General features: G+C 40.1%; 1 protein-coding gene across 1 annotated transcript; it reads left to right on the forward strand.

Moving 5' to 3' along the window:
* Positions 1 to 440: 440 nt before the first annotated feature.
* Positions 441 to 5,721, forward strand: LOC123252303 (probable E3 ubiquitin-protein ligase TRIML1). The gene is made up of 6 exons (XM_044681675.1): positions 441 to 857; positions 1,257 to 1,352; positions 1,924 to 2,154; positions 2,754 to 2,776; positions 2,952 to 3,049; positions 5,237 to 5,721. The coding sequence occupies exons 1-6, from the start codon at positions 441 to 443 to the stop codon at positions 5,719 to 5,721; spliced, it is 1,350 nt and encodes a 449-aa protein (XP_044537610.1).
* The last annotated feature ends 12,820 nt before the right edge of the window (positions 5,722 to 18,541 follow it).

Consider the following 18,541-nt stretch of genomic DNA (forward strand, 5'->3'; position numbering starts at 1 on the left):
TATTTCTTCAAAAGATGGTAACCCTGGATTGTGGGACAAGAGAAGAATAAGGAGGGAGTAAGAAGATATTAAACAGAGCCCCCATCATCTGCTTACCTGGAAGAGAGTGCTCAAGTTCAGGCCTGGCCCTAGTCAAGAACACATTGCTTTAGTCATTTCAAGAACATCAGGGGGGGACGCCCACTTGTAAGACAGGAATCTCCCTTAGCTCACAAAGTATGAGTGTTCCCTGTTTCTATTTGAAGGCAGGCCTGACACTTGGGCTCCCCATTTTATCTATTGAGGACATGCGGTAGATATGGGACCATCTCTGTTGAAGTCTCTCCATTCCCTTTTAAACTCTGGAATACAAACTGCACCAAAGTTCTGAGATGTCTTGGATGGCCCAGGAATCCCCTGATCTAACTTTTCACTCTCTCTTTCTCACCAGGCTTAGGAACATGGAGGCCAAAGAATTGATTGAAAACTTCAAGGTGGAACTCACTTGCTCCATCTGTCTGGGCTACTTCACAGACCCAGTGATTGCCAAATGTGGACACAGTTTTTGCAAAGACTGTCTCCTCCAGTGCGATGAGCAACCTGATGCTACATTAACTTGTCCAGAGTGCAGAGAGGTCATTAGATCCAGTGGCATTGGGACCAACAAGAACCTGCAGAACTTGTCCATCACTGGCAAAGCACTCAGACAGCATTTACAGCAGAGCATGGTACTTCTGACCACCTGTGATCAACATTTTGAAAGAGAGAAGCTCTTCTGTAAGCAAGACCAAAAATTGATTTGTGATTCCTGCTTAATAACCCAAGATCACAAGGATCACAAAGTCCTTCCCTTGAAAATAGCTGCTAAAAAGTGCAAGGTAAGATTGTACCAAGCCCTGCAGTCAAATGGCTTCTGTTCATTGAATTCTTTGGGACCACTTGGGCACTGGCATCTTGGACCCACAGCTTAACCTACAGGGCTCAAGCATTATCTGGGGCCTCACATCCATGACTTCACTGACACTAACACAACGTATTTATTTCCACTCATCTTTGCAGATCCTTCTTGATCTCAGGGTTCTCATTTTTAAAAGGTAGTAATAATAAGAGCCCCTTTTATGGTTATTGTGAAGTTCCAATAGAAAACAGGCATATAGTACTTTAATAGTCTAATAGGATTATATAAATATTCCCTCTTATTAGCCAATAATTGTAAAGCATGTTGGCCTCTGAGGTCCAAAACAGGTTTGACCAAGACTTTTTTTTTTGTCTTGCAGAAGAAACTTCAGAAGAAAAAGAAAATTTTACAGGAAAAGAAGGAGGGATTTAAAGAGGCAATCAATGAATTGAGAACATCAGCCGCATATGTTAAGGTCAGTATCTGCCTCTTTTCTTAGTAAACTATGAGGTAAATTTTTCCCTCAAGGTCCCTCTCAGAAGTAAAATTGATGAGGAAAAAAAACACAGGAAGAGTGTTTTTGCAAAGGATCAGATTCAGATTATTGATCAAATAATGCAATATATTTACACTCTTTTGGGAAAATAATTTCACACTTGATGCTAATAAAAGAACTTTCTTTGCATGTAAGTTGTTAAAACATAAGTATGAAGGAACATTTTCTATGAAGGAATTGGGTAATTTGAGGGAGAAAATGATCTCTGTTATATTTTTGAGCACATTTCCTTTAAACATCATCACTCAGTCTGATTTCCATCATTAAGTTCTTTTTTCAGAAAAAGACCTTCAAGAGACAGTATATCTCATAAGGCCTTATATAGAATATTTGGGCCCAGCAGTCAGAAAAGCTATGTCTGGTTTCAAATTCCGTGAACTTTCTTAGGTGGCAAAAATATATTTAATAAGGAGCACAAATGTTCGGGATGTATCCCATTCTGTTTTAAACTTTACACTTCTTTACTTCATCCTAATTTCTTCTGGGACAGAAAAAATCAAATTATATTAAGGATTTAATTAGACATGCATACAATGAAATGCACAAATTCTTGTGGAAAGAAGAAAATAAAAGTCTGCAAGAACTGGACCAGGAAATAAAAGAAATACTGACAGAATTTGAGAAGAATGAGAACTTTCTGTCCCAACAAATTCAACATCTGGAACAAAGGATATTAGAAACAGAGGAGAGTTTGGACAATGCACCTTTGGAAATGCTCCAGGTGAGTGTATGAAACAGATGTATACTATTGCTTTAGAAATGAGGAGCAGAAGATTCATGCCCTCTCCAAAGAACAGGAAGAGAAAGGTTTCAGAACTATCTGCAAGAATGGACCAGTTTAGACTTTTCATTTGATTCTTGAAGTGCACTTGCTTTTTGATGAGCTGGGCTGGGTAGTAATAATATGTAGCACAGAGTTTCTCAAATGCTACTATGTGAAGAGGAAGTGGAAGGGGATCATGAAAATAACATGATGTACCCTCTTTACCCACCATTCAAAGAGACCAAGAAAACCCATCTTTAAAGTGGAATATATTTATGGAGAGAGGGAGAAGAAATGTGGAGCAATGTCTCATATCATAGGCCTAAGAAAATGTTCCCCAGGTTTAGAGCGAGAGAAGTTTATAGCGAGACAACCAGAAATCACTCTCAACAATTCTGCAGAAACATGAATTGTGCCCATATGTTAATGTGGCTGGAAAAAGGCTCTAAGGGAGTGACAGAACTGTGAGGAGGTGTATCTGGTTTCTCGGTGAAAGACAATATTAATGAAACAGACCAAGGAGCAAAACACTAAATCTCTTTGTTTTCTTCCCTCAGGATATGAAAGGCATCCTGAAAAGGTAAGTTTCCCTTCTTTGCTCTACTAAGTCAGAAAAACAGAATATGTGAAGGAGTCTGGATCTTTGAAGGGGTAATTAGTGTCTAATCTGCTGGAATATAATGAAGCATTTGATGCAGGGAATATTTTGGAGATCTTTGTAGAACAAATATAACTGAGCGAGTCATGTTTTTCAGGAATGAGGAGCTGCTTCTTCAAAAGCCAAAGACTGTTGAGTTTAGTTATACAATTTGTGCTGTGACTGGTTTAGCAGAAATTCTCAAGAGCTATAAAGGTAAGTCATGTATACATTTCTCAGGTGATATTCAGGCAACTCCCAAGAGCTCCCATATTGTTTACAATGCACTTCCTAAGTGTCTGCTATTAGCCAGCCCAAATGACCCCTTCTGCTACACCACAGAGATCATTTCTACCTTCCCCTGACTCCTGAAGAAGTGTTTTCCAGTTTTCCCCTTTGTTATCTCAACAGGCATGGGTGACCCTACTAATTTCACTTATTAACTTAGTTATTTTCCATTGATTCTTGATAATGTGCATTTGGGGTGACTTTTTAACTTCATACTGGTGAAAGATATTTTGGAAACCTGTGGTGCTTATTCTTTACTATGAGAATTTTCTAGTACACAGTCTCTCTTCCATTGATTCCATTTTCCTGTTAGGTAGCTTGTGAACCTTTCTGGAAAGGAACCAACTTTTAGTTCTTGAGCTTTCTCTGATGCTTCATTCCAAGTTCTGAGACTGTTCAGGAAAGCGAGGCTTAGTCAAAATTTCACACACCTGAGTTTTCTCTGCAGACTCAGCGAGAAAACAAATGTGTAGGGAAAGGAGCCAATATAGAGGAATATTCCTGAGAAGAGGCATCATTGGCTCTGAGAATCATAGAAAAAAGGTTCTTTGATGGAGAGGATTGTGTGTGTGTATATATATATATATATATACAACTAAATCCAGGCAAGGAAGAAGATTCCAACTTCCTCTGAGGCTGAATAAATGCAAAAGATGACAGGGAAGAAAAGGGAAATATTTCACTGGATATTCATATAGAGTAATTCAATGACATTCCTTCAACGCTAAATGGTCAGGTAACATGTTTCTCACAAGTAGTTCAGTGAGAAGTATCCTATTGCTACCCTGTTGGTCAGGCTGTGGCTGAGTCTTGTTCCAGTCCCATATGCTCCATCACCCTCCAGCAGTACTCCATCTCTCCATATGGCATATTAATGGAACTTCTATAAAAGGTTCCTAAATGTGCTTTGTGTATCTAATGTGTTCCTGTTCCAATCAGTTCTTCCTGGGAATTGATGATGAACCTTGGATCTTACTCAGATGTCATCAGGTCATTCTAATGTCCAAAGTCCACACAATGAAGTCTAAACATTGTAACCAAGTCTTGCTACCCAGATGCCTTCTTTCCTTGTCAGCATCTTCTACCTAGTTGTCTGCAACTGATTTCAGGCATTTTCAAGTAACCATCCAGTTTCTCATTGACTCCCTGCCTCCTTTTGTCCCTTCCTCTAGCTCATCCTCCCTTTCTCCCTTTCTTCTTTTGTTTCCTTCCATATCTACCTCCTTCCTATAAATGTTCTTCCCTTCCTCTTTCCTACCATCCAAATTTGTAAATTTTTAATGTGTTTAGTTCACTATCTTGATTAGTTCTCTATATAGGTCTCAAGTAACTTCCAATAAGCTCTTCAATAACAGGGATTTCTGGAAGAACTGAAAAGTGTTAATCCCTACTTTAGCTAGTCTTTGTAAAAAGTGGTTTGTGCAAAAATGTCCTTTTCGCCTAGGACCCAATGCTTACATTTCCCACCTGTGTTAGTACATACTGTCAATGATTATCCCAATACAATAACTCCTTCACAGATACTACATATCTTCCAAGATATGACTTTGAACTCTAATATAGTAGCTGCTTAATTTAAAAGAAGTCATTTTCCAAAATTTAATGAATATCTTAAAACAGTGATGGGCAAGTTTTTTAAAGAGGAGTCAAAAGAAAGGATATGCTCATCTTTTCTGTTTCTAATGTCTGTTTCTAAGGCAGCTCTTTCGAAGTTTCATTGTGTGGTAACCTACTCTTTGTATCCGTCAGATTAGCCCTGGATAGAACATTTCAGTGGGTCACATCTGGCCCACAGGCTATAGTTTGCCCATCATCGCCTTAAAACATAGATAATTGGTTTTTAAAATGAAACGAATATTTATTTCATTGTATTCCAACTTCATTTTAAATATTAGGAAACCAAGATATTAGAAAATTAAGATTCTTACCCCTGTAAATTTCAGAGGCAAAGGCAGGACAGTCCCCTCAAGAGTTCTTATATAATTACAAATGGATTTTAGTGTCCCAAAGTTTGAGATTGCTCAGGATTGAGGAATTTTTTTGGGGGGTGGTGGTTTGCTTTTAACCTCCAACATCTGTTATCCAAGGCTAATTATTCTATTTCTTTTTCTATAGTGGATATATCATTGGATCCTAAAACAGACAGTTTTCATCTTACTGTGCCTGAAGAGTTTAAGCATTTAAAGTATGAATTTGACTCACAAGACCAGCCTGGCATGCAAGAAGACTATTTTGTTACTGTGTTGGGAGCTCAGACCTTTACCAGTGGAACACATTACTGGGAAGTAAATTTGGAAGGTCAGAAAGAATGGGTATTTGGAATTTGTGAAGATTCAGTCCTAAAAAACGGGAATGTCTCCATATTATTTGAGGATGTAATAGCTATAATAGCCTTAAAAGTTAAAAATGAAATACTTTTCTGGAGTCCATCATATTTCTTTTTTCAGATACCTAGAAAAAAGGTGGGCATTTTACTTAACTATGAGGAGGGCTATGTTTCCTTTTATGATATTAAAAGCAGATTTATTCTCTTTAGTTTCTCAAATTCAGCTTTTCAAGGGCCTGTTCGCCCTTTCTTCTCTACCTCTTGTAAGAAATGAGGCAAGCCTGTCATTTTTGGAAAAACTGAAATTGGAATGTTGGAGGAAGAAGAACCAAATGATTATTGTAACCACAGAGACTTCTGGAATTTTTTTAAAGATTTTAAAACCAAGAAACAGTTAGAGAAAATTACAAAATGTAAAATAAATGATTTTTATTATATCAAACTAAAAAGCTTTTGTACAAACCAAAACAATGTAGCCAAGATCAGAAGGGAAACAACAAATTGGGGGAAAATCTTTTTAACAAAACACTCTGACAGGGGTCTAATTACTCTTATATACAAGGAGTTAAATCAATTGTATAAAAAATCAAGCCATTCCCCAATTGATAAATGGGCAAGAGACATGAATAGGCAATTTTCAGGCAAAGAAATCAAAAGTATCAATAAGCACATGAGAAAATGTTCTAGATCTCTAATAATTAGAGAAATGCAAATCAAAACAACTCTGAGGTATCACCTCACAACTAGCAGATTGGCTAAAATGAAAGAAGGGGAGAGTAATGAATGCTGGAGGGGATGTGGCAAAACTGGGACATTAATGGAGTTGTGAACTGATCCAACCCTTCTGGCTGGCAATTTAGAACTATGCTCAAAGGACTTTAAAAGACTATCCGCCTTTTGATCCAGTCATACCATTGTTGGGTTTGTACCCCAAAGAGATCATAGATAAACAGACTTGTAGAAAATATTTATAGCTGCACTTTTTGTGGTGGCAAAGAACTGGAAAAGGAGGGTTTGCCCTTCAATTGGGGAATGGCTGAACAAACTGTGGTATATGCGGGTGATGGAATACTATTGTGCCAAAAGGAATAATAAACTGGAGGAATTCCAGGCGAACTGGAGAGACCTCCAGGAACTGATGCAGAGCGAAAGGAGCAGAGCCAGAAGAACATTGTACACAGAGACTGATATACTGTGGTAAAATAGAATGTAATGGACTTCTGTACCAGCAGCAATGCAATGACACGGGACAATTCTGAGGGATTTATGGTAAAGAACGCTGCCCACATTCAGAGGAAGGACTGCAGGAGAGGAAACATATAAGATAAACAATTGCTTGAACACAGGGGCTGAGGAGGACATGATTGAGGATGTGGACTCGAAACGACCACACCAATGCAACTATCAATAATATGGAAATAGGTCTTGATTGACGACATATGTTAAAACAAGTGGAAATGCATATCGGCCATGGGAGGGGGAGAGGTTGGGAGGTGAAGGGGAAAGTAAGAGCATAAATCATGTAACCATGTTAACTTTTCAAAAAAATAAATATTAATAAATGTTAAAAAAAGAAAAAAGAAAAAACCCTGGACAAGTGGCTTTTGGTGGTTGGAGCCAAAGAGAGGGAGGTGGAAAGCTGGCTCTGGTATCCCCTGAAGTGACCAATGTGTTTACCCTGACCAATAATAGGAGACCTGCTTCCTGTGTTGTTTCCAATGGTTCACTTGTACCATCTACAGTGTTAATCGGAATTTGAGGTTTCTGGACTTCCTTTGGGGGAGCCATTCCCTGAACCCCACTTGCCTTGGGCTTTGCTCAGCAGTATCCCTCATAGAGTAATAGCCAACATAGCTCATAGGAATATAATTAGTGGGTTTGGGAAGGTGAATCTTTGGTCGGGGGACACGTTTCACATTCAAGTCTGAGGCATTGGTGGGTACCTGTTGAAGTGAAGGACCTTGGTTTAGGGATTACCCTACACCCCTCTGGAGATCTATTTATCATCTCCAGATGATCTGATAAAGACAGCTTAGTTGATAAGTAAGGACACAAAGATCTTTTAGCTCATGCTTCCAGCTCTGTCTCCAGGAGCATGGAGTTTATGTTATATATTTCAAGACTCATTTCACACAAAAGAACCCCTCTGAAACTTCTGCAGATGCTCAGAAATTACAAATTATGTCATATCAAAAACACAAAAGGTCTCATTGGCTTCAGAATAGAACAAGGCCAAGGCTGAATTTTTGACTGGGTTCTGTTATAAAATAAAAGGTAGATGTATGTAGATGGAGAGGAGAGGGACCTAAACTGGATACTACCCTGGTAAATGTGTGACAACAGTGATAGCCCAGATAAGTGGCTAGGGAAAGATCAACTGAGGCTTGCCCTAGCTAGATGATATGACACCTCCCTCCTTTATAACAGTGCCCAGGCTGGATCCTGCAGGTCAATGGATGATATCCCTTCAGGTCCCACCTGGGGTTGATTGATATTGCATTGGGCTCTATTAGCTTGGTAATGGTTTGTCTCTGACTGTGTATCTCCCTTCCCAAAGAAACTAGGAAATAGCCACTCCAGGAAGGTACTTTGAAAGGCTTTGACTGTGTTTGAACAAAGATGGGGTATTGGGGTTGGATAAAGGAATTGGGAAACCCTAACTAAATTTGGTAATGATAATCCCTTAGAACTGTATGCAAGTAATGAGTCAGGATGGTTAGCTCCTCTGATCCAGCCTGGCCACAGCCAAACCAGGGTATGCAAACTGCTCCTTAATGTTTCAGCTTCTTCCTTTTTGCTAGATGATATGCCTAACCAGTCTTTGGGATAACCACTCCTTTCCACCCTCTTCTTCTTCTCCTGCCCACTTCCCAGATCACTCCCAGGCTCTGGGAAACCTAGATAACTATCATTCATTCATTATTCCTGTTGACTCCCAGAGGAGCATAGGGCCTCAACCATCTCATGCCAACGGACTCTGTTCTGGGTAACTTCCCCCAGCTGGGCCCATGTCATTCCGACTGTTTTTGTTTATAGATGATTGATTTCCTAATATCTAGGGGCAGTAGAATCAGAAGATGATGGTCTGGGTACAGGTTGATGATGTCATCAGGAACAAGACAGGACGATTTTGCAAAGTTGAGCCCAGCAAGTCTCAATCCCAAAAGACCAGTATCCACAGATCTCTAGTCCAAGGGAAGGAAAGGAACCACAAGTCAGGGCTGCCAGGGTATTTATACCACCCTGGGCCAACCACTTTCTCCCCTGTCCTCACGGCCCCCTGGGAACATTCCGATATCCAATGGATCCACCTGTCAATCAACAGTATGGACTCCTGGCTCCCAGAGATTCAATATAACAGTTCTTATCAGAAAGCCAAGTCGGGGAATATTTTCTCAGGGTTGAAATGCCCCTGCTAAGGTTTTGGCCTTGGCTGTACCAGGCAGCTGCATTATTGGCCAAAGGCGAAGAGTGTTAACCTCTTAAATGTAGGTTTGCTAGGAACTTAAAGCTTTTCAATAAGGCCACAATACTTTTCAACAAGAAATCACAAAGATCACAAAAGGGATCAAAAGAGGAGTCTCAGATTTTTATCTATTCTCTTATTGGCTTCCCAACCACCCCCCTTTTTTGCTGATACCCTATCTTCAACCACCATTGCCTTATCGACCTAGATTAAACACCCAAGATTTCTAGATCTGATCTGCTTGATTCAATAGAAGGGAGGCTAAATAGGGAGGGATAGTGAAGGGAGTCAGGCTGATGTTCATTTTAAACGTGAACTCCTGCTGCGAGAAAAGGGAAGTTTCTGTGTATCCTGACTGGTTATGGATTATGTGTTACACTGACATCTACTAAAGTTGATTCTAACTTTGTGTAGGTAGGTTTTCTTGGATTTTATTTATTTATCTTTGTAAGAAATGTGTTTTGATTAAAAAAAAAAAAACCTCATGAGTGGAAAGAACAGTGAGCTAGTAACAACCAAGAAACTTCTGTTCTAGTTCTGTTCTCTTAACATTTACTGTGATTTATAGAGGACAAATTACAGAATCCTTTATCATGAGAATCCCTGTAGAGAGGTTTGTATTAAATAACCTCTCAGTTCTTTTTCATTTCTGATTATTTTCCTCTCATCAAAGCCACTTAGTTATGTATTTTCCATACATATTTGTCCTTCTAGTCACAAATATTTTCCTACATTGCAAAATGGTTCCCTTAGTCTCTTAACGTGCTGAGTTTTTGTCAGGAGCTATTAAGACAAATTAGAATCTCAAGTAGATATTTTTATCTGGACCCCCTCAAAAGATCAATACAGACCAGCAGAGCCATGTATTGATCTTTCCTCCCTATCTAAATACAGGACGAGACAGGTGTGGGATATCTAAGATAAAAATCTGAGATTCCTCTTTTGATTCCTTTCATAATTCTCACCTTCCTTAAAAATGCATTATAGTCGTATTGAAAAAGCTTTGGGCTCTCAGCACTCCAGCAGGAGCGGGGCTAACTCTATTCCCCTTTGCCCGAGAACCCAGATGGCTGGTACGGCCAAGGCCGAACCCTTGGCAGAGCATTTTGCCCAGAATTAAAATAAAATAATGAGGCTCAAAAAATTGTTTAATACCATCAAGGCCAAGAAACTGATGGGGCTTTCTGGCCTAAGGGAGATATCCCAGGCTCCACTTAAAGATAACACAGGCAGTTGATAGTTTAGCATAGGTTTTTTGCCTTCGCCTGGAGGCTTCTAAGGCTTTTGTTTTAACTATCATAAAAATCTTGCTCTCTGTAACTGTGGGAAACCTTCTTGGGTTTTTTGGGGGAAGGGGATCTTTAATTTTCTTTATAATAAAGTGGCTACTTCAGTATTTTTTGGAGTACTATGAGCTAACAAGCCGTGCTTCCAATCTGTTTCATTCTTTGCGTCCGACGACCACCCAGGCCACTCAGATAAGTCTCTGGTTATAGAGCAGGTTCTCGATAACATATCCAAGAGTTCAATGCTCTCATTTCCCTTCTAATGTGGCAGAAATCTTGTGATAGGCCTCAAAAGAGTTTCTAAGATTTGGCCAAGACACAGCCACTGCTTCCATGGACTCTTGGCCAAGTACACCAAGTTTGTGAGAGATATCATCTGGGTTTGCCCCTCCTGAGAGGCAAGCCAGGGGCTGTTAAAGGTCTCCAATGATAAGTAAGCTCTTAAATTCATCACATACACACAAAAAAATTTGGAACTTGAACCCTCACCAAAAGGAAGATAAATAAGCTCAGCAATGTCCAGTTGCCATGAGGAAGGCTGCTGCCAAGAAGGACCAAACTGGACTCTGCCTCCCTGGTCCATCTACTCAATAAAGATTTCATGAATTTAAAAATTATCTATTACCTCTAATGATGCTAATAACGACCCTACTCTGATTGAGTAGGCAATACCTATGAGTTAATTCACTTTGAAAGAAAAAATATTTTGGTACCCAACTTTCTAGTGATGTCTTCTTTCTCTTAACTAAGCTGGTCCCCAGTGGCAGAAGCATGTGTTACTAGGTCTTGTTTAGTTCAAATAACATATCCATGGTCAAATGTTTGAACTCATAACACATATTTCCCAGTGTTAGAACAAATTGTCATATTTTACAGAAAAATAATTTCTAATTATGTGAACTTAAATTCATGTGATCGTGGTGAATAAGTGAATGAATCATTATCCTCAAGAACAAATGCAAAAACAACAGTAGTTAGTATATCTTCTTTGTAACAGAAACATGACCAGTTATTCCATTAAAAATCCACCCTGTCATTCCCATATCAGAGCAATAATTATGTGTCCCATAATATTTGTAAATATTCCTACTCTTCCAAAAGCTTTCTTTGAAAATATTGTCTAACATAAGCAAGTTATCTAGATGTAGAAATATTGTTCCCTGAAGGACAGTGGCCCATCCCATTGCCTCAGGGAAAAAATTGGCTTGGCTAAGGAATTAAATCTCTTTAAGTCTATAGAGCAGATTTTGGAAAACTGACTTGGTGGGGTGGTAAAAGAAAAGCAGTCATTGAAGATGGGGATCTCTGCAAAGTATGAAGAAAATGAAAGTGTAGAGGAAAATTATAAAACCTGGTAGGTTAGAAGTATCTATCAGGTGAAAAATGCTACCTAGTTCCATATAGAAAACTCATGGGTTCACGATGTTGTTTGAAGCATGAATTTTTTCCCTCTTTTTCTTTTCTTTTCTTATTTTTTTTAACAAAGCTAATGCAGAAATTTGTTTTGCACGACTTCATATTTGGAATGCATTTTGTATTCCTTGCCTCCTTAGTGAGTGATAGAAAGTATGGGAGGAGGGAGGGGCTCTAAAACAAAAAATAAAATAAAATTGAAATTTGAAAACAGAAATATTTGTCAGATGCAGGAGGCTTAAGACTCCCACAGGTCCAGGAAAAACTCGGAGGCAGGACAGTGTATGCAACATGACTGAGACAAATGAGAGTAATCAGGGTTTCAGCCAGAGCCAGGCATCATAAAAACTACTCTGGTCAGCTTTTGGGCTGTGTTTATTTCATATGCTTTGAGATCACACATAAAGTTGGCATGGAAATCCATTCTCACCATACATATTTTCTTAGAGACAATGTGTTAGGTGTGTTTGATGTATCTCTCGGGCCACAGTGATGAGAAAGTACAGACTTTTTCATGGGAGACAATTTCTCCATATTTGATTTCATTGTTCTTTTGTGTGTACTGAACCAAATCAGGGAGGGGTGGGGGGAAACTTGGAGTCTAGTCTGGTCTGTTTTTGCAGGCACCTGTGTATGGGAACCTAAGTTAGGGTTTTTAAATCTTTAACACTAGCTCACTATTTGCTGGTTTGTTGTGAAGTGACTTCTAGGGGAATTTCTGTATTACTGAATGTAAGGGTGGGAATTTCCTAGGAGTTATACGGGGCCTGTGGGGGGCTCCACTATTAGCCTGTATTGTTTTTCTGTGTTTCCCTGGGGCTGAGTAAGGATATTGATTACAATATTTCAGTAAAAGGGAATGTTAGTGAGAAAAGAGTCACAGAGGGGAAACTCAGTGGAATTACCATCATTCTGTCACCTGGCATGCAGGGTCCAGAACTTGTGGGGTCTGTGCCAATCATCAAGAGCTTTGACAGCTTCCCACAGTCAGACAATGTGTTGGCACAGTAAGGAGAGCATATAAGCCCCTACTTATATTGATAGGAATCAAATGGACCTTAGTTAAAATTCTGTTTCAGATACTCAGTAATTGTGTGACCTGAGGCAAGGCATTTAACCTCTATGAGCCTCACATTCTTCAGTTATGAAATTACAAGGTTAGATGTTGTGGCCTCTCTGTTTCCTGCCAACTCTAAGTCTGTGTTCTTCCCAGGTCTCCCCAGAAAATTTAAAAACTTCTATCAATTAATAGTGACAGTCTGTGTTGAAGAGAGCACTACAGGATAAAATGTTCTCTCATTACCATGGTTTCTCCTTATACAGAGTATCCCCTGTAATGAAGTAATTTAGGGAATAGAATAGAAATTTATGATGAGTAAGAAACACTTAGGGATAGGAGCTTGGGATCTTTGGGATTGGAGAAACTTGAAGACAACATCTCTCAAGACAACCCTTAGTAGTGGATAGTGTCTGGTTTTCTGGTGGACAGTTGCAGGCATTTTCTCCTACCTGGTATCTCTTGGATTATTTGCTGTGCAAGGAGTTGGTTCTTGGTATCCTGAAGCCATCGAGGAAGCTACCTGGACCATCTGTAAGAAATCCCAATACCCAGCTCTCTCCCTCTAGTCCTTAGTCAAGGCTGTCAGCCTGACTGAAGTTGGGTTTACAGAGAAACTCTCTCTTAGGAACTGCCTTTCTTTTTCTTATTTATATCCCTAACACTTAGCACACATATGTTATGAATAAAAATTAATCTTAGAGACATTATACTAAATTTATAAGTATTTATTAGCAAAGAGGAAGAAATAGAGAAAGAAGAAAATGATCAGCCTAACTCTAAGTCTCCAGCCATATCCTTCATCAGGTGCTGGTCCTTCCTCATGGTTCCTGGTCCATTCCAAAACCCAGGCCAGAGGGCCCATCTACCTACATGGTCGGGTCAGACAAATTAAGGCCAGGCTGAGGAGAGGGCTTGAGTTCAAGAAGGGACCAGAGTCCAAAGGATCAAGTTCCTGGATTCTCAGCCTGTCCTGGTCCCCTCTGGGCAGCCACTGCTTGCCAGAGATAGCTTACATAGATAAGCACCTAGGGAAGGAGGGAGCCCACTTCAAGGGCTGTCTTTTCCAGCTTGGTCTAAACCTTCCCCCAAGATCCTCCAATTGGCTAGGGTTTCCCCTCAGGCCCGACACATCATATACCTCAACTTCTGCAGGTCCAGAAATCCGCCTGGCAAATTAAGACACATGACTCTGTGACTCTTATAACATAAAACTTCTGAGATCTGATGGTCTCCTAGATATTTAATTCACACACAGAGTGGAGGATTATAAATGTTGATTTAATTGAATGGATCAGACAGGTGACAAGTCAAATCTATAGGACCTGTCATCAACACACAGATTGCCTCTTACATTTGCTGTACAGAATGTGTTAGGATATAAAATTCTCAAAAATACTGATAGTCCAACTAAGTTCCAGCCTGACTTCTTATCCAAAAGGTATGTTTTACAGAGAGCAAGTTTGCCCAAAGGATCCCTTAAGAAAGCAGATTGATAAGAGGATGGATATTGGTACATGTAGTGACCTCCCCTTGAACCTGGTCACTAGAATTCCCTTTGTCAACATGGAATCTAGAAGCCCCCAAACTTGTAGCCTAGAAAGATTTGATGAACTCCTCTTTAGTTAGCTCAAAGGTGAAAGTCCTGGGTTTGACCTTGAGAGTGATCATTCTTCCCTGAGGGAAAGTCCAACTTCACCAACAATAGGCCTTCAAGGAGTTTAGGTAGGGATGGCTAATCTCATCAGTTGTTAAGGATCTCTTTTGTCCCAATAGTTTCTCCCCTCAGGCCAAAGTCTTTTACCTAGCTAGCCCAGCCCTTGGCTGGGTCTTTCCCTTTTAAGTCCATTGCAAAGCTTTAACCCCTCAATACTATTCCTGTGGGGAACTCCTCATTTTCCTTTGTTACCATTGTAAAGCCAATCAACTATCCCTCTCATCCTTAGTCCCCACATATCCTTAGAAAGGTATTTAAATTTAACAGCTTCAGTGGCTCCTTGGAATTGTCCAATCTAGTATGGTTGGCTCTCCCAAGGGTCAGGAACCAGAGCATCCAGAGTTCAATCCTCTGTGTAGGTGTGTGGTGCTCAGCTCTGTGTTGAGGCCTAACTCAGCCCTGTACCCCTTTCCTTAATTAAAGAGTGGCTTTTCTGACTATTTAATAGTTCTGTGTTTTTTTCTCAGTTAACACCTTAAATGTCCTTATGTGTTCTATAAGATTAGTAGTTTAGATGTTCACAAGAGGTCCAGTCCAGGTTGAGCCCTAGAATTGCCTCTCTAACCATCACAGAACTTTCTCTGTATCACCATTAGATCCCAGAAGCCCTCTCCTTCCTTAAAGGACAAGTCTTGCCCATTATAGCTTAGAGAAATCTGCCAAGCAGCAGTCTAGAAACAATTTTCCATTGCCTCAGGCAAGCCTTTCACATCCCTACAAGGCTGATCCCTCAGTTATTCTTACATAGGTTGGTAATAATTAACATCTTACACTTTAGTCACAAAACCTGAATTAAGGAACAGGAGTGTTGGATTGAGCAGCTCCATAGTAAATATAAATCAGAGCTGTATTATCTCCTAGACCTAGTCCATCCAAAGGACTAAGACAAGGCTATATAGGAACTGTCCAGAGAAATTTCAGAATCATTTGTAATTTTTCCAACACCATATACAATAATTTTAGAAAGTATCTCTAGGTCATCTTCACCTTTTCTGATTTACTGTTACCATCATAAAAAAAAACATGCCAGTTAGTATCCTTGCAAATGTTAAGCAATAACTCCTAAGAATTAAGACACTGTACCTTTAGCATAGGGCTTATCAACTGTAAGTTTCAGTTCATAGTACAAATTGGTAAACAGAGGTAACAGAATCCATGATACAGTCAGGTTGACAATGAGTTTTTCCTTACATTCAAACACTTCTTAAAATACATGTTTTAGCAACAATTCACATAAAAGTCATATTTAGGCAATAAGCACTTCCCAACCCCAAACCAGGAGGGTTCTGATTTCCTCTTTCCAGATGTGGTCAGGCAGCCTCTGAAAACTCGAACCCCTGAGAAAATCCTTACTGCCAGCTTTGCCCAGAGCAGAGCTAAGCTGGCAAGTCATGCTTGATTGGTCACTGTACCTCTCTGAGTCTGTTCACATGAGGCTACTCTACTCCTTTGTTCTTACCCATAATAATATTTTCTTAAACAAATTGGATTCAGGCTGATAAACATTTTTGATAAGTCTGATCATTCAAATCGGTATCACACACTGTAAGTTCCAACAGATAGATTTTCAATATAAGTTTTGTGCATTCTCAAATTTAACTGAAATTCCATTCTTAACTAGTAGTCAATGCAATTCCTTAGCAAATATATGTTCTAATGGGTAGAGAAAGGTCCATGAGTTTTGGGGAGATTGGGCGATGTTTTCTCATAACTACTTCCTGCTGAACTGGGGAGGTGTGGGTCATTCTCTCTCAACCTATAATTTTCTCATTGACCAGTCTCTGTCTAAAGGGGTCTAATTTTAAAATGTAAGCCAATTGCATTTTTCTAATAATCTTTAAGTTAAATTTTCACTAACATCAGTATGATTAATGTTAGATTGAATTCACGGTTGTTTAAAGAAACTTTTTCACTCTTGGTTAAGCACTGAGCAAGACTCATGGTTCTTGGCTAGCTAGGAAAGTTAAGCTGCACTTCTATACTTCTGTATGCAACTCAGACTCATTGCTTTCTGTCTGAATAAGTTTTCCTTAGATTGCATTTTAGAATCTTTTGTAATTTTCATTAGATATATCTCAGTACTTAACCTTTTGAAAGAAATTGGTGATGGGATCAAATTTGTCCCTTTTTCTGTCTTTTGATTTCTGTGTGCCCTTTCTCATGGCCAGTGAGAATTAGAAGGAGAACTGTTTGACAGATTAATTTGTTTAACTCTTGCCTTAATAAGAACAAAGAATAAGATTACTTTTAACCAATTAAATTATATTAGAGTTTAAGACATTCAGAAATTAAGATGTTATTTTCTGAATTTCTCAAACCCCTCTGTCTGTCTTCCCCATTCTTCCTGAATGAATGAAGAAGAAAGAGAGAGATTCATTTTTCCCAACATGTAACCTTCCCATTGTGATCACAGACAAACAACATATAACACATAGACTGCTCAAGGACACATTTCCAGGGCATATCACACACACTCTGACAAATATAAAACATAAATTATGTAAGCTAGATTTTCATCCTGGCAAAAGATCTCCATGACCAAAGAATCAGAAAAAGGGTTAACTCTTAGCAAGGAGCTGGTTGACATATGATGAATTTTATTTCTTAGTTACTTTTTTCAAGCTTCAATAAATATCCTTCCAAAGGCAAAAGAAAAAAATATGACAGAACTGATTTTTCTAACTGAAGCAAAGTGGCCCACTGCTTCTAAGAAGGGGGGCAGAGAGGAATATTTCTGATCACTTTTAAATTTGCCGTTTAAAAGTCTATCTTCCTAGAGAGAGAAAAATATGCTTCTCCTGGTGTCCTTCTAAGAAGGACCCAGTGCGCAAATGCTTTTCCTGGCATCCTTCTACAAGGATCCAGTGTTTCACCTGGCATCCTACTTAAAAGGACCCAGTGCCCTAATGCTTAATTTTGAGTCGGGGTGGGAGCTTGCTCAGGGCTCCATCCCCCTTTCCCTGAAGTCCTCACAAAAGGATTCAGTTAACCTCTTCTCCCTCCCACAATGCGTCCACCATGGGACTTTCCAGAACCTAGTTCCACAAGGGAGTCGAACCCTGGATTCCAAGAACCTAGTTCCACCAGGGGATCAAACCCTGGCTTTCCACCCCCCCCCCCAAGCCGCAGGGCCCTAAAAATCTGGGGGGGTTCCTACCAAGGGGACTCCAACCCCTTGAAGTTACATACCCCGTACCCCCATCTCCAAGGTTTCCAATGACTTCCTTCCCTCCCTTATATCCGACTTGCTTCCTGGTTTTCCCAATCTGACTCCTCTTGGGGAACAGAAAATGCAGCATGAACTGGTCCCTCTCAGAAACAGGTGGAAATTCAGACACAGAGCCCCAGGGGATTATCCCCCTCACCCCAGAACGGGGTGGGCCTCGGGCCTTAGCTTAGGATGTCTCCATATGACCCACGGAGCATGGAATCTGCCATCCACTTAGCAATATACCCATTGAGAGTCCTCAGTTTCCCCATCAATTACACACATCACACATCATTCACACAACCATGCACTGCTCACCTCTGGAAGTCATCACAAAACCTAGGAGAGAGCTTTCTCTGTCTCAGTGGTCCTGAGGAGGTCACACACCATCCCGGAAGAGCCCCCATATGTTAGGGTTTGAATGGGTGGCCACCAAAGGAGCACACGAGATAATGCACTCAAAGCAGGAGAAAGCTTTATTACCAGTGCGCACTGGAGGAACTCAGCAAGAGAGTCCCAAAGTGGTGCATTCAGAGGAGGGAATATATATGCTCTGGGGGCCGGGATTCAGGTGCAGGTGCCTTGGAGACTGACAAGAGAGAAACATTCCTTAGTGGGAATGTTAAGTGTTGATACCTCCAGGTACTGTGGAAACCTTAATGTTAGGGGTTCGGGGTGAGGAGTTAGGACTACTCTATTAAGGGAGTAGTGGTACTGTTCCATAGATCATGGTGCTGTCAGGTTATGAGGCAAGTTATGAGCTATGAGTCTCTGGTAGCTACCCTGCTCAACAGAGCCTAGTGTTGTCAAGCTGTGAACTATGAGTCTCTATTTTCTGGCTACTACACATGAAGCCTGCAGTGCCCAAGTCTCCACCTCTTCTCTCAGAGGAGGAGGAGGGACATGGGAACCAGGCAGGGGAGGGAGAAAAGCAAAGGAGTGACCTG

This window comes from Gracilinanus agilis, chromosome 6 (genome assembly GCF_016433145.1).
Source record: "Gracilinanus agilis isolate LMUSP501 chromosome 6, AgileGrace, whole genome shotgun sequence".
Taxonomy (NCBI): domain Eukaryota; kingdom Metazoa; phylum Chordata; class Mammalia; order Didelphimorphia; family Didelphidae; genus Gracilinanus; species Gracilinanus agilis.